Source organism: Sturnus vulgaris, chromosome 30 (assembly GCF_052056855.1).
Source record: "Sturnus vulgaris isolate bStuVul1 chromosome 30, bStuVul1.hap1, whole genome shotgun sequence".
Taxonomy (NCBI): domain Eukaryota; kingdom Metazoa; phylum Chordata; class Aves; order Passeriformes; family Sturnidae; genus Sturnus; species Sturnus vulgaris.
The window spans coordinates 2,003,271-2,017,878 of record NC_142272.1 but is presented as its reverse complement, the minus strand read 5'-3'; the positions used below and the strand labels follow the sequence as shown (position 1 = coordinate 2,017,878).

The window sequence follows — 14,608 nt, the reverse complement described above, 5'->3', positions numbered from 1 at the left end:
CGCGTTCGGGGGTCCCGGCCCGGAGCGGGGGGGCCGGGCTGGACTGGGGCGGGCGGGCTCAGATCAGGGGGTCCCGGCCCGGACTGAGGGGTCCCGGCCTGGATTGGGGCGTCCCTGCCGGGACCGAGGGGTCCGTGCCGGAGGCAGCGCCCAGGGCGGTGTAGGATCTGGGGAGTCCCTGAGGGGCACAGCCCCTGGAGGGGAGTGTGGGATTTGGGGGTGCAGCCCCTGCAGGGGAGTGTAGGATTTTTGGGGGGGTGTCCCCGGGTGCAGCCCCTGCAGGAGTGCAGGATTTTGGGGGTGTAGCCCTTGGAGGGGAGTGTAGGATTTTGGGGGGACTCTCGTAGGGCACAGCCCCTGCAGGGGAGTGTAGGATTTTGGGGGGTGCAGCCCCTGCAGGGGAGTGTAGGATTTTGGGGGGTACAGCCCTTGGGGTTGGTCCGTAGAAGTCGGGGCCCCCCGGGGGTTTTGGGGTTTGGGGGCCAGCCCGAGGTGTTCCCTTTGAGGCGCTCCAAGGGTGGGGGTGCAGCCTCGGGGGTGCCGTTGGGTTTTGGGGTTCATTCCCCCGTGGTAGCGGGTTTTGTGGGTTCCCAAATCGGTCACCACAGGAGAGGGTCCTCAGGAGGCTTGAGGGGTTTGGTACCCCCAGAAAACGGGGAGGTGTTGAGGTGCCCCTGAGGAGCCCTGGGTTGGGGGTGACTGGGGAACCCCATTTTTGTGGTGACATTGAAGACTCTTTTTTGGGGTGACCCCGCGGCCCCCTGGTTTTAGGGGGACCCCTGCAATCCCGTTTTTGGAACGGCCCCAAGGACCCCCGTGTTTGGGGGTGCCCCAAACCCCCGCTTTTGGCGTGTCCCCAAGACACCCCCATTTCTGAGCAGCCCCTGAAACCCCGTTTTTAGAGTGACCACGACAACCCCCTTTTCTTGGGGGTGACCCTGACCCCCGATTTTGGGGGTGCCCCGTTTTTGGGGTGCCCTGGGGCCATGGCGTGGGCGCTGAAGCTGCCGCTGGCGGATGAGGTGATCGAGTCGGGGCTGGTGCAGGATTTCGACGCCAGCCTGTCGGGGATCGGGCAGGAACTCGGCGCTGGCGCCTACAGCATGAGGTACCTGGGACCCCAAAACTGACAGGGCGCCCCAAAACTTCCAACCCGGGGAACGCAGGGACCCTGTGGGGAGTGGGGGGCCACAAAATGAGCTGGAGGTTGAAGGCGTTGGGCAGCATCTGAGCACTGGTACCTGCAGAAAGAGAGGACCCCAAAATCTCCATAAGTCCCCAAGGGAAACCCCAAAATCTCCATGGGCCCCCAAAATCTCTGGTGGTCCCCAGAATCCTGGAGGTTCCCCAGGATCTCCATGAGGGATCTCAAAAATCTCCAAGGGTCCCCAGAATCTCTGGTGGGATTCCAAAACCTTGTGAGGTCCCCAGAATCTCCGGGGGACCCCAAAATCTCTGGGGGTCCCCCAAATGGCAGGGGATGGCAGGGGCGTGGGGAACCCCAAAATGTGCTGAGGTTGGGGCACCAAGGGGGGCGTGGGGGCAGACTGGGGGGAAATGGGAGCAATGGGGATGGAGCTGGGATGGATTTGGGATGCAGTTGGGATGGAGTTGAATGGGTTTGGGATGGATTTAGGATGCGGTTGGGATGGGGCTGGGATGGATTTGGGATGCAGTAGGGATGGATTTGGGATGGAGCTGGGATGGATTTGGGATGCAGTAGGGATGGATTTGGGATAGGGCTGGGATGGATTTGGGATGCAGTAGGGATGGATTTGGGATGGAGCTGGGATAGATTTGGGATAGGGCTGGGATGGATTTGGGATGCAGTAGGGATGGATTTGGGATGGAGCTGGGATAGATTTGGGATGGGGCTGGGATGGATTTGGGATGCAGTAGGGATGGATTTGGGATGGAGCTGGGATAGATTTGGGATAGGGCTGGGATGGATTTGGGATGCAGTAGGGATGGATTTGGGATGGAGCTGGGATGGATTGGGGATGCAGTAGGGATGGATTTGGGATGGAGCTGGGATGGATTTGGGATGCAGTAGGGATGGATTTGGGATGGAGCTGGGATGGATTTGGGATGCAGTAGGGATGGATTTGGGATGGAGCTGGGATGGATTTGGGATGCAGTAGGGATGGATTTGGGATGGAGCTGGGATGGATTTGGGATGCAGTAGGGATGGATTTGGGATGGAGCTGGGATGGATTTGGGATGCAGTAGGGATGGATTTGGGATAGGGCTGGGATGGAGCTGGGATGGATTTGGGATGGGGCTGGGATGGATTTGGGATGCAGTAGGGATGGATTTGGGATGCAGTAGGGATGGATTTGGGATGCAGTAGGGATGGATTTGGGATAGGGCTGGGATGGATTTGGGATGCAGTAGGGATGGATTTGGGATGGAGCTGGGATGGATTTGGGATGCAGTAGGGATGGATTTGGGATGCAGTAGGGATGGATTTGGGATAGGGCTGGGATGGATTTGGGATGGAGCTGGGATGGATTTGGGATGCAGTAGGGATGGATTTGGGATAGGGCTGGGATGGATTTGGGATAGGGCTGGGATGGATTTGGGATGCAGTAGGGATGGATTTGGGATGGAGCTGGGATGGATTTGGGATGCAGTAGGGATGGATTTGGGATGCAGTAGGGATGGATTTGGGATGGAGCTGGGATAGATTTGGGATAGGGCTGGGATGGATTTGGGATGCAGTAGGGATGGATTTGGGATGGATTTGGGATGCAGTAGGGATGGATTTGGGATGGAGCTGGGATGGATTTGGGATAGGGCTGGGATGGATTTGGGATGCAGTAGGGATGGATTTGGGATAGGGCTGGGATGGATTTGGGATAGGGCTGGGATGGATTTGGGATGCAGTAGGGATGGATTTGGGATGGAGCTGGGATGGATTTGGGATGCAGTAGGGATGGGGCTGTGGTTGGAGAAGGGAAGGAACAGGGCTGGAGTTACAGCTGGAATTGTGGTTGTTGTGGTGGCTGAGTCAGGATTAGGAGTGCTTACAGGTGTGCCCCAGGTGTACCCCAGGTGCTTACAGGTGTATTTAGATGGCCACAGGTGCATTTCAGGTGAGCAGGTGGCACCTGAGGACAGATGTTCACGGCACACCTGTGCTCAGGCAGGGCCCAGAAGCAGAGCCAGGTTTCTGGGGCGGCTCTTCCCCCAGGTGGGATTGAAGGAGTCCCTGACCCCGTGCCCCAGCCCTTGGCTCACCTGTCTCAGGTGACTCTCCTGTCTCTGCAGCGATGTCCTGGCTCTGCCCATCTTCAAGCAGGAGGAGTCCAGTTTGCCTCCAGAGAACCAGGACAAGCTGCTGCCCTTCCAGTACGTGCTGTGCGCCGCCACCTCCCCCGCCGTCAAACTGCACGACGAGACCCTCACCTACCTCAACCAAGGTGAGCCCACACCTGTCCTGCACAGGTACCTCTGGAACCGCCCCAAAGGAAGGTTCCACCTGTGGAAGTTGTTATTTCCCAGGGGAAGTTTCCGATTTCTGGGGTTTTTTTCCTGGTGGGAAATGGGAAGTGGCAGTGCCTTCACCTGGCTGTGCTCTGCCCAGGTGCAACAGGAGTCACCTGGAGGGTTTCACCTGGGTAAAGTGTGGGTGCTGGGAGGTGGTTACAGGTGTGTGCAGAGCATTACAGGTGTGGATGAGGCATATCTGTACAGGTGTGTGCAGAGGGTCTACAGGTGTGTGCAGAGGGTCTACAGGTGTGTGCAGGGTGGTTACAGGTGTACAAGATGTATCTGTACAGACGTGTACAGGGTAGTTCCAGGTGTGGGTAAGGTGTATCTGTACAGGTGTGTTCTGGACCATTACAGGTGTAGATAAGGTGAATCTGTACAGGTGTATATAAAGTGTATCTGTACAGGTGTGTGTAAGGTGTATCTGTACATGTCAGTGCTGGGCAGCTCTGCAGGGTGGGAGTTCCAAATTCAGGCTGTACCTGCTGCTTTCAGGTACAGCTGGAAGCTCTGGGTTGGTGGGATCCTAAATGGATTCATCCTGAATGAGGAGCTCAGGTGACAGGTACAGGTGACACAAAGCCCTCAGGTGCCCTCCTGCCCCCAGGTCAATCCTACGAGATCCGGATGTTGGACAACAGGAAACTGGGGGAGCTGCCCGAGATCAATGGGAAGCTGGTCAAGGTGAGCAGAGAGCACAGGTACAACTCCACACACCTGGCCAGGTATGCCCATTCCAGCCAGGTGTGCCCATCCTGGTCAGGTGCTCTCTGGGGCCGTGCAGCTGGGTGGGGGATATACCTGGTTGGAGGGGTAGGGTGGTTCCCTTTGCCCCTTTTTGGCACAGGGGAGGGCTGCACACCTGGCCAGGTGTGCCAGGGCAGCTCCAGGTGACGTTTCCTCTTCCCCAGAGCATCTTCCGGGTGGTTTTCCATGACCGGCGGCTGCAGTACACGGAGCACCAGCAGCTGGAGGGCTGGAGGTGGAACAGACCTGGGGACAGGATCCTGGACATAGGTGAGTCTCACCTGGCTGGGGCAGGTGGGGGGTCCCAGGTGGGCCTCACCTGTTCCCCCCACAGATATCCCGATGTCCGTGGGGATCATCGACCCCCGCGCGAACCCGACCCAGCTCAACACCGTGGAGTTCCTGTGGGACCCGGCCAAGAGAACCTCGGTCTTCATCCAGGTAAGGGACAGGTGGGCAGTGCCTCACATCCATGTGAGGGACAGGTGGGCAGTGCCTCACATCCAGGTGAGGGACAGGTGGGCAGTGCCTCACATCCAGGTGAGGGACAGGTGGGCTCCGTCCCACATCCATGTGAGGGACAGGTGGGCAGTGCCTCACATCCAGGTGAGGGACAGGTGGGCAGTGGCTCACATTAAGGTAAGGGACAGGTGGGCTCTGTCCTACATCCAGGTGATCAACAGGTGGGCAGTGCCCCACAACCAGGTAAGGGGCAGGTGGGCAGTGCCCCACATCCACGTAAGGGACAGGTGGGCTCTGTCCCACATCCAGGTAAGGGACAGGTGGGCAGTGCCCCACATCCAGGTGAGGGACAGGTGGGCTCTGTCCCACATCCAGGTGAGGGACAGGTGATCCCGGGTGCTGCCCCGTGGATCCTGGCTCTGCTCCGGGCTGTGCCCGTGCAGGTGGGCAGTGCCCAGGCTGGCAGTGGTGCCCCACAGGTGCTCACCTGTCGCAGGTGCACTGCATCAGCACGGAGTTCACGCTGCGCAAGCACGGCGGCGAGAAGGGCGTTCCCTTCCGCGTGCAGATCGACACCTTCAGGGAGAACGAGAGCGGCGAGTACACGGAGCACCTGCACTCTGCCAGCTGCCAGATCAAGGTGTTCAAGGTACCTGCGAGCCCCTCCCACCTGCACTCACCTGGGAGTCTGCCCCAGTTCTTGCTGGGGGCTTCTGGTGCCTCTGGAACCTCCCAGCCCCAGGCTGGTGCTGCAGGTGACGGGAGGGTGTGGTCACACCTCGACGTGCCGTGACTCCACCTGGACAGCCCCACAGTCTCACCTTGGCTCCTCTTTTCTCACCTGTTCACCTCAGGGGGGTCAGCAGCGTTTGGGGTCCTGCTCTGGCCTCCCCTGGTCCACCTGGGCCAAATTCCTTCACCTGTGAGTGCAGGTGCAGCCAAGTTTAAGGGAATTCTTTCAGGGATCTGCCAAGGGGAACACCTGGATACCTGTGAAGGTTCCAGGTCTGTGCTTCCCATGCGATTTGAGTGAAATCCCCCCAGTTCTGGGTGGAGGAGGGGCCCAGGTGTTCAAGGTGTGACAGGGTCAAGGCCAACCCTTGACCTCATGTCCAGGTACAGCTTGTCCCACCAAAGTCCCGTCTTCTACCTGGGTGATGCAGATGCAGAAGACACAGCTCAGGTGTACTCAGGGGATTACAGGTGCATTCAAGTGGTTACAGGTGTGTACAAAGTGGTTACAGATGTACTCAGGTGGTTACAGGTGTATTCAGGTGGTTATAGATATGTACAAAGTGGTTACAGGTGTATTCAGTTGGTTACAGGTGTACTCAGATGGTTACAGGTGTATCCAGGTGGTTACAGGTGCATTCAGGTGGTTACAGGTGTATCCGGCTGGTTACAGATGTACTCAGGTGGTCACAGGTACATTCAGGTGGTTACAGGTATATCCAGGTGATTACAGGTGTACTCAGGTGGTTACAGGTGTATTCAGGTGGTTACAGGTATATCCAGGTGGTTACAGGTGTACTCAGGTGGTCACAGGTACATTCAGGTGGTTACAGGTGTATCCAGGTGGCCACACCCCCTGTCCTGCCAGGGCCCTCAGGACAAGCTTCTCCCAGAACTGCTCCTTTTCCCTCTGTGGAGCACCAAGAGGGCTGAGTCACCTGTGCACCCTGGGTCACCTGTGTGGTTCCCACACACCTGTCCTGGCCTGTCCCCAGCCCAAAGGAGCCGACCGGAAGCAGAAGACGGATCGGGAGAAGATGGAGAAGCGAACGCCCCACGAGAAGGAGAAGTACCAGCCCTCCTACGAGACCACCATCCTCACTGAGGTGAGCTCACCTGCCTCACCTGCCTCACCTGGCCGCCAGGGAGCAGGGCTGTGTGCTGGGAGAGCTTTGCTCCAGGTGTTCATACCTGCCAGGCAAACCTGGGGGCTGAGGAGGTGCTTTTGTACCTGGAAAAGGGCTTTGGGGACATGACTGACCTGAGCTGGGCAGGTGTGTGCAGGTCCAGGTGTGTTCAGGGCCAGGTGCGCACAGGTGTAATCCCAGGTGTGTGTGTGCAGGTGTGCACAGGTGCAGCCCCAGGTGTGTGCGTGGTTGCAAGTGTGTGTGTGCAGGTACAGTCCAGGTGTGTCCAGTGCAGGTGTGTGTGCATAGGTGCAGCCCCAGGTGTGTGTGTGAAGTGTAGATTTGTGCAGGTGCAGCTCCAGGTGTGCACAGATGCAGTCCCAGGTGTGTGCTTAGTTGAAGGGTTGTGTGTGCAGGTACAGTCCCAGGTGTGCACAGGTGCAATCCCAGATGTGTATATGCAGGTGTGCACAGGTGCAGCCCCAGGTGTGTGCATGGTTGAAGGGGTATGAGTGCAGGTACAGTCCCAGGTGTGCACAGGTACAGTCCCAGGTGTGTGCAGTGCAGGTGTGTGTAGGTGCAGTCCCAGGTGTGCACAGGTGCAGCCCCACGTGTGTGCATAGTTGCAGGTGTGTGTGTGCAGTTCAGGTGTGCACAGATGCAGTCCCAGGTGTGCATAGGTGTGCCTAGGTGTGTGCATGGTTGCAGGTCTGTGTGTGCAGGTGTGCCCAGGCGTGTGTACAGGTGTGCCCAGGTGTGTGCAGGTGTGTGTGTGCAGGTACAGTCCCGGTATGTGCAGGTGTGCCCAGGTGTGTATTTGCAGGTGTGTGTGTGTGCAGGTGTGCCCAGGTGCATGTGTGCAGGTACAGTCCAGGTGTGCCCAGCTGTGTGCAGTGCAGGTGTGTGTGTGCCCAGGTGTGCGTGTGTGTGTAGGTATGCCCAGGTGTATGCAGTGCAGGTGTGTGTGCCCAGGTATGCCCAGGTGTGTGTGTGTGCCCAGGTGTGCCCAGGTGTGTGTGAGTGCCCAGGTGTGCCCAGTTCACCTGTGCTCACCTGCCGTGCCCGCAGTGCTCGCCCTGGCCCGAGGTCACCTACGTGCCCAGCGCGCCCTCGCCCGGCTTCAACAGCGCCCACAGCGGCTTCTCCCTGGGGGATGGGTGAGTGCGACTGGGGAAACTGGGACTGGGGAAACTGGGACTGGGGAAACTGGGACTGGGACTGGGACTGGGGAAACTGGGACTGGGGGAACTGGGACTGGGACTGGGACTGGGACTGGGGAAACTGGGACTGGGACTGGGACTGGGACTGGGGGAACTGGGACTGGGACTGGGGGGACTGGGACTGGGGGAACTGGGACTGGGAGAAATGGGACTGGGACTGGGGAAACTGGGACTGGGGGAACTGGGACTGGGAGAAATGGGACTGGGACTGGGGAAACTGGGACTGGGACTGGGAGAAATGGGACTGGGGAAACTGGGACTGGGACTAGGACTGGGACTGGGGGAACTGGGTCTAGAAGGACTAGGTGGACTGGGCGGACAGGGGACAGACTGGGGGTGGGGGTGGGCACAAGTGCCATCCCAGTAACCCCAGTGCCAGCCCAGTGCCATCCCAGTAACCCCAGTAACACCTCAGTGCTATCCCAGTGATCCCAGTGCCATCCCAGTGACCCCAGTAAGACCCCAGTGCCATCCAGTAGCAGTGTCCCCAGTATTGTCCCAGGGACCCCAGTACACACTGGGACAGGTATCCCAGTGTCCAGTTCCAGTGCCCCTAGTATCCCCAGTGTCCCAGTGTCCCCAGTATCCCCAGTGTCCCAGTATCCCAATGACTGTGTCCCAGTGTCCCCAGTGTCCCAATATCCCCAGTATTCCCAGTGTCCCAGTATCCCCAGTATCCCCAGTATCCCCAGTATCCCCAGTATCCCAATGACTGTGTCCCAGTATCCCCAGTATCCCCATGACCGTGTCCCTCTGTCCCCAGCAGTGGGTCCCCGAGCCACCAGCCCGACCCCCCCACGCCCCTGGCTGACGTAAGTACCTGCCCAGGTACCTGCCCAGTACACCTGGGGGGAACACTGGGGTCACCTGCACACACCTGGGAGCCACGGCCCTTCTGTCCCCACCTGGGGGATTCACACCTGTGCTGAGCCCATGAGCTCACCTGAGCCTCAGTGGAGACACTCCCACCTCACCTGGGAACATCTCCAGGTCACTCTGAGCTCATCAGCTCATCCCACCTGCTCAGGGGTTCATTTCACACCTGAGCTCACCTGTGCCCCTGCCCCAGTGCAAACACTTGCCCCCCCTCACCTGCTCAGCCAGGTCACCTGTCCCCTCAGACGCTGCTGCCCACCTGGAGCCCGCAGGAGGCGCAGCAGTGGCTGCACCGCAACCGCTTCTCCACCTTCTCACGGCTCTTCAGGAACTTCTCAGGTGAGTCCTGCCCCTCACCTGGGCCAGGTCACCACACCTGGACAGGTCACCTCACCTGGGCCAGGTCACCTCCAACCCCTCACCTGGGCCAGGTCACCACTCCTGGACAGGTCACTACACCTGGACAGGTCACCTCCCTTCAATCTGGCCAGGTCACCTCACCTGGGCCGGGTTACCTCACCTCACCTGGGCCAAGTCAGCTCCCCTCACCTGAGCCAGGTCACCTCCAATGCCTCACCTGGGCCAGGTCACCTCCAACCCCTCACCTGAGCCAGGTCACCTCCAACCCCTCACCTGGGCCAGGTCACCTCCAATGCCTCACATGGGCCAGATCACCTCCAATGCCTCACCTGGCCAGGTCTCCTCACCTGAGCCAGCTCACCTCACCTGAGCCAGGTCACCCCCTCCCCTCACCTGGCCAGGTCACCTCCCCACACCTAGGCCAAGTCAGCTCCCCTCACCTGAGCCAGATCCCCTCCCCACACCTGAGCCAGGTCACCTCCCCTCTCCTGGCACTGCCTCACCTGGCACAGGTAACTCAGGAGGGGCTGATTTTGAGGAAAATGAATGTGGAAATGGCAATTTTGGGAAAAGGAGGTGACAATGGATGATCTGGGGAGAGCGAAGCTGAAAAATGGAATTTGGGGAGAAAAAGCTGATTTGGGGGAAAAACAGCTGAAAATGCCAATTTTGGGGAAAACAGAGAATCTTGAATTCAGGCAAAAATGGGCTGGAAATGCTGATTTTAAGGAAAAGAGAGCTGAAAAATTCCGATTTTGGGGGGAAACAAAAGGTGAAAGATGCTAATTTGGGGAAATCAAAGTGAGAAATGCCAATTATGGCAAAATGAAGGTGAAAACCTGATTTTGTGGAAAAGAGGGGTGAAAAATGCTGATTTGGGGTAAAGCAAAGGTGGAAAGTGGCAACTGGGGGAAAGCAAAGACAAAAATTGCTCATCTGGGGGAAAAAAGCTGGAAAATGCCAAGTCTGGGATAAGCAAAAAATGCTGATGTGGGGGAAAACAGGGGTGGGAAATGGTGAATTTTGGGGAAATTGGGCTGGGAATTCACCTGGCCCAACCTTCTCCATCAGAGTCAGGAATCCCAAAGAATTTTGGGGAAGGAAGTCCAGGTGGCAGAGAGGAATTGATTGGGAATTGGGAACTGGGAATTAGGAATCAGGAATTGGGAATTGGGAAATAGGAATTGGGAATTAGGAATTGGAATTAGAATTGAGAATGAGGAAGTGGGAATTGAGAATTAGGAATTGGGAACTGGGAATTAGGAATTAGGAACTGGAATTGGGAATTAGGAATCAGGAATTAGGAATTAAAATTGAGAATTGGGAATCAGGAATTAGGAATCAAGAATTAGGAATTAGGAATTGAGAATTATTTTACTTTGAGATTGGTGATTGGGGAGAAAAGGGTGAAAAGTGATGATTTTGGGGAAAACTGAGCTGGGAAAGAGGGATTTGGAGAAAACCATGCTTGAAAATGCTGATTTTAGGAAAAATGAAGTAAAAAAAATGCTGGTTTTGGAAAAACAAAGCCAAAAAATGAGAATATGGGGAAAAGCAAAGGTGGGAGAGGCTGATTCGGAGGAAGACCAGGTGGAAAAGACAAATTCTGGGCAAAGAGGAGAATTTGGGGGAATTTGGGTGAGTTTGGTGGATTTGGGTGGATTTGGGTGTGTTTGGGGTGAATTTGGGGACGGTTTAGGTGAGTTTGGGTGAATTTGGGGGGAATTTGGAGTGAGTTTGGGGTGGATTTGGGTCAGTTTGGGGAGAGATTTGGTGAATTTGGGTGGATTTGGGGTCAATTCAGGTGGATGTGGGGTGAATTTGGGTGGATTTGGTGACTTCGGGGTGAATTCAGGTGGATTTGGGGTGGGTTTGGGGTGGGTTCAGGTGGGTTTGGGGTGGATTCGGGGGGTTCAGGTGGGTGTGGGGTGGATTCAGGTGGGTGTGGGGTGGATTCAGGTGGGTTTGGGGTGAATTCAGGTGGGTTTGGGGTGGATTCAGGGGGGTTCAGGTGGGTTTGGGGTGGATTCAGGGGGGTTTGGGGTGGGTTCAGGGGGGTTTGGGGTGGATTCAGGGGGGTTCAGGTGGGTTTGGGGTTGCAGGGGCGGATCTGTTGAAGCTCACCCGTGAGGATGTGATCCAGATCTGCGGCCCCGCCGACGGCATCCGGCTCTTCAACGCCCTCAAGGGCAGGTACGGGGCTGGGGCTCACCTGGGGGGCTGGGGCTCACCTGGGGGGGTGGGGCTCACCTGGGGGGGGGCTGGGCTCACTTGTCCTCACTGACCAGGGTCACCTGTCCCCGAGGGGACACCTGGGGCTCAGCCAGGTGGGGGCAGCCACCAGGGTTTTCCTCGGGGTTGGGCTCTCCAGCTCCTCCTGAGGACACCTGGCGGGGGGGGACCCCAGGTGACCCTCACCTGTCGCAGGATGGTGCGGCCCCGCCTGACCATCTACGTGTGCCAGGAGTCCCAGCAGGTGAGGGACCCCCAGCACGAGCACGAGGACGGTGACGGCAGCGCAGGAACCTTCTTTGGTGAGGGGTCACACCTGGGGGAACACACCTGGGGAGCTGGGATCATACCTGGGGATCACACCTGGAGATCACACCTGGGGAGCTGGGATCACATCTGGGGGGAACAGAGATCATGCCTGGTTATCTGGGATCACACCTGGGGAGCAGGGATCACCCCTGGGAGGAAATTGGGAATCTGGGATCACACCTGGGCTGGTGTGGGTACACCTGGGCAGGTGTGCACACACCTCACACCCTGTGTGCCCACACACCTCACACCTCCCCAGGTGTGTTGGCACCTCACACCTGCCCAGGTGAGTTGTGTGCACACAGGGTGTGAGAGGTGTGCACACGTGCCCAGGTGTGACCGTGCTGTCCCCTCAGTGTACCACGCCGTGTACCTGGAGGAGCTGACGGCGGCCGAGCTCTCGGAGAAGCTGGCGCAGCTTTTCCGTGTCCCCGCCCAGCAGATCCAGCAGATTTACAAACAGGGACCCACCGGCATCCACGTGCTGGTCAGCGACGAGGTAACCACAGCTGGGACACCTGGGCACAGCTGGGGCACAGCTGGGACGCCTGGGCACACCTGGCACGGGCACAGCTGGGGGACACCTGAGGCTCACCTGGGACACAGCTGGGGCACACTTGGGACACTCTTGAGACATAGCTGGGGCTCACGTGGAGCTCACTTGGGACACACCTGGGGCACATCTGGGACACAGCTGGGGCAACCTGGGCCACACCTGGAGCTCACCTGGGGCCACTGGGAAGGAGGGAAGGGCTCCAGGAGGGATCTCCTGGGAGCTTCACCTCAGGGAACACCAGGGATCACCTGGGCAGGTGTTGGGAAGGACCCAAGGAAGGAATAAAATGTTTTTGGCTCAAGCTGCCACCTGAGCTCCCACCTGGGCACCTGCAGCCCTTTGGAACCCAAACCCTTCCCAAAAAGCCCTGAATTGCTGTTTGGGGCTTTTTCAGATGATCCAGAACTTCCAGGATGAATCCTGCTTCGTCCTGGACACCATGAAAGGTGTGTGAGTACCTGGGGCCCTGTGCTGGGGCCACACCTGGGTCAGATCTCCCCACCCCCCACCTTCCCTCACCTGTTCTGAGGTGACCTTGGCTTCCTTTGCAGCCGAAACCAACGACAGCTACCACATCATCCTGAAATAGGGGCCAGGTGAGGGACAGGTGAGGAGCACCTGCAGCCTCTCAGCACACCTGGACACCCTCCACTCCCAGCACAAGGACACAGCAGAGATCTGGGAACCCCCAGGTGTTGTTACCTGGCCGCCCTCCTCGCAGGGAACACCTGGAAAGCCTCTGGAGAGCCCCCAGGCGTGGTTACCTGGCAGCCCCTCCCACAGGTGACTCCTGGCATGGACAGGATGCTCCATTGCTGGAACTCTGGGGCACCAGGTGTTCACCCACCTGAGACAGGTGTGGCCTCCAGGTGTGTGCAGGTGCGAAGCGATCTCATAAGGTCATCAAGAATTCCAGATCCAGATTTAATTATGGAAAATTGGAGGATAAAGGAATAATTTGGGGGTGGGGGAGGGAGGAGACATTGCTGCTGTTTTGGGGGAAAAAGCAAAGATTTCGCAATTTCTGCTGAATGTGTGAAGTGACTGAAGCGGCTCCGGGCAGGGTCCAGGTGAGGAACCTGCCCAGGTGTGGGAGGTTCATCCCCAGATCCCTCAGACTTGGATGCTCCAGGGAATACCAGCCTCAGCCCATTGGCTGTTCCAGGCAAAAAAATGGGGAAAAAAGGACAATATAAACCAAATATTTCAATATTTGATTGAAATAAAGCCGGGGTGGGATCCAGGTGAGGCAGGTCCTGGCTCAGGTGACAGTTGTGACAACCTGGCCAGTGCAGGGGATCAGCATCACCCCAGGACTGAGTAGCACCTCCAAAATCACCCCAAACATCTCCCTAAAATCATCCCAGGACTACACAAAAATGATTCAAACCAAGTAATCCCCAAAATCACCCCCAAATGAACCCGAAATCACCTCCAAGAATCTGCCAAACCCCAAAATCACCTTGAAATATCCCTGAATCTTCTCCCAAATTACCCCATCACCACCCAAAATCACCTCAAAATCATCCGCAGATCACCTCAAGTTCACCCACAAATCCCCCAAATCCCCATGGCCGGGGAGTGTCAGAGCTGGAGCACCCCGGGGTTGATCCTGGCTCAGGTGGGACACCTGGAGGAGGGGGAGTGCCCTCATTTGCAGGTTGTACCTGGGATTTCACCTGGAACAGGCGAGGGTGGGGGACACGGGGGGTCGTTGAGCTTTAATTTCCCTTTCATGAGTCAGTAACTCTGAGATGGGGGCCCGAGTTCGGTGCCCCCCGCCCCGAGACCCCAAACCTCGGCCTGACCCAGGGGGGCACAGAGAGAAACGAGGAGGAGGGAATTGACTGGAACAGCAGCGGGATGAGAAACAGGAACAGCAGCACAGAGGACAAAGGGACAGAAGGACCTGGGGGTCCAGGACAGAAGGACCTGGGGGTCCTGGCCTTGCCCCTCGCAGCTGCTGCAGAAATTAACCCTGTCCTGGCCACAACCAGGACATTCCCAGGCCCTTATCCCACACCTTCACTCATCCTTTATCCCACACCTTCCACTCATTCCTTATCCCACACCTTCACTCATCCTTTATCCCACACCTTCACTCATCCTTTATTCCACGCCATCCAGGTTATTCCTTATCCCACACCATCCATTCATTCCTCACTCCACACCGTGCATTCATCCTTTATTCCACACCTTCCACTCATCCTCACCCCACTCCTTCACCCATCCTTTATTCCACACCATCCACACCACTCCCGACTCCACACCTTCACTCACCCTTTACCCCACACCATCCCCTCATTCCTTATCCCACACCTTGCTGCGTGTTTTGGGGAGAAAAGCAAAGATTTCGCTGTTTCTGCTGAATGTGTGAGGTGATGGAAGTGGCTCGGGGCAGGGTCCAGGTGAGGGTGGTGATTGGTCCCTGCTGCTCTTCAGCCCTCGGTGCAGAACCAGGAAGATGCAGAGGGAATTCTGGATTCTCCAAAGCC

The 14,608-nt window shown here is 57.5% G+C and overlaps 1 protein-coding gene across 4 annotated transcripts; it reads left to right on the top strand.

Moving 5' to 3' along the window:
* Nucleotides 1–20: 20 nt before the first annotated feature.
* TFCP2 (transcription factor CP2) lies at nucleotides 21–13,134 on the top strand. Of its 4 annotated transcripts, none has more exons than XM_088180915.1 (15): nucleotides 21–1,108; nucleotides 3,271–3,422; nucleotides 4,100–4,176; nucleotides 4,404–4,509; nucleotides 4,574–4,680; nucleotides 5,198–5,350; nucleotides 6,429–6,539; nucleotides 7,629–7,717; nucleotides 8,547–8,592; nucleotides 8,881–8,995; nucleotides 11,119–11,209; nucleotides 11,444–11,550; nucleotides 11,914–12,056; nucleotides 12,508–12,559; nucleotides 12,665–13,134. In XM_088180915.1, the coding sequence occupies exons 1-15, from the start codon at nucleotides 987–989 to the stop codon at nucleotides 12,700–12,702; spliced, it is 1,509 nt and encodes a 502-aa protein (XP_088037041.1). In that variant the 5' UTR covers nucleotides 21–986; the 3' UTR covers nucleotides 12,703–13,134. The 4 variants fall into 4 exon arrangements, with proteins under 4 accessions (XP_088037041.1, XP_088037039.1, XP_088037043.1 ...); XM_088180913.1 differs by having other exon boundaries at nucleotides 8,544–8,592; XM_088180917.1 differs by having other exon boundaries at nucleotides 22–1,108; nucleotides 8,902–8,995.
* The last annotated feature ends 1,474 nt before the right edge of the window (nucleotides 13,135–14,608 follow it).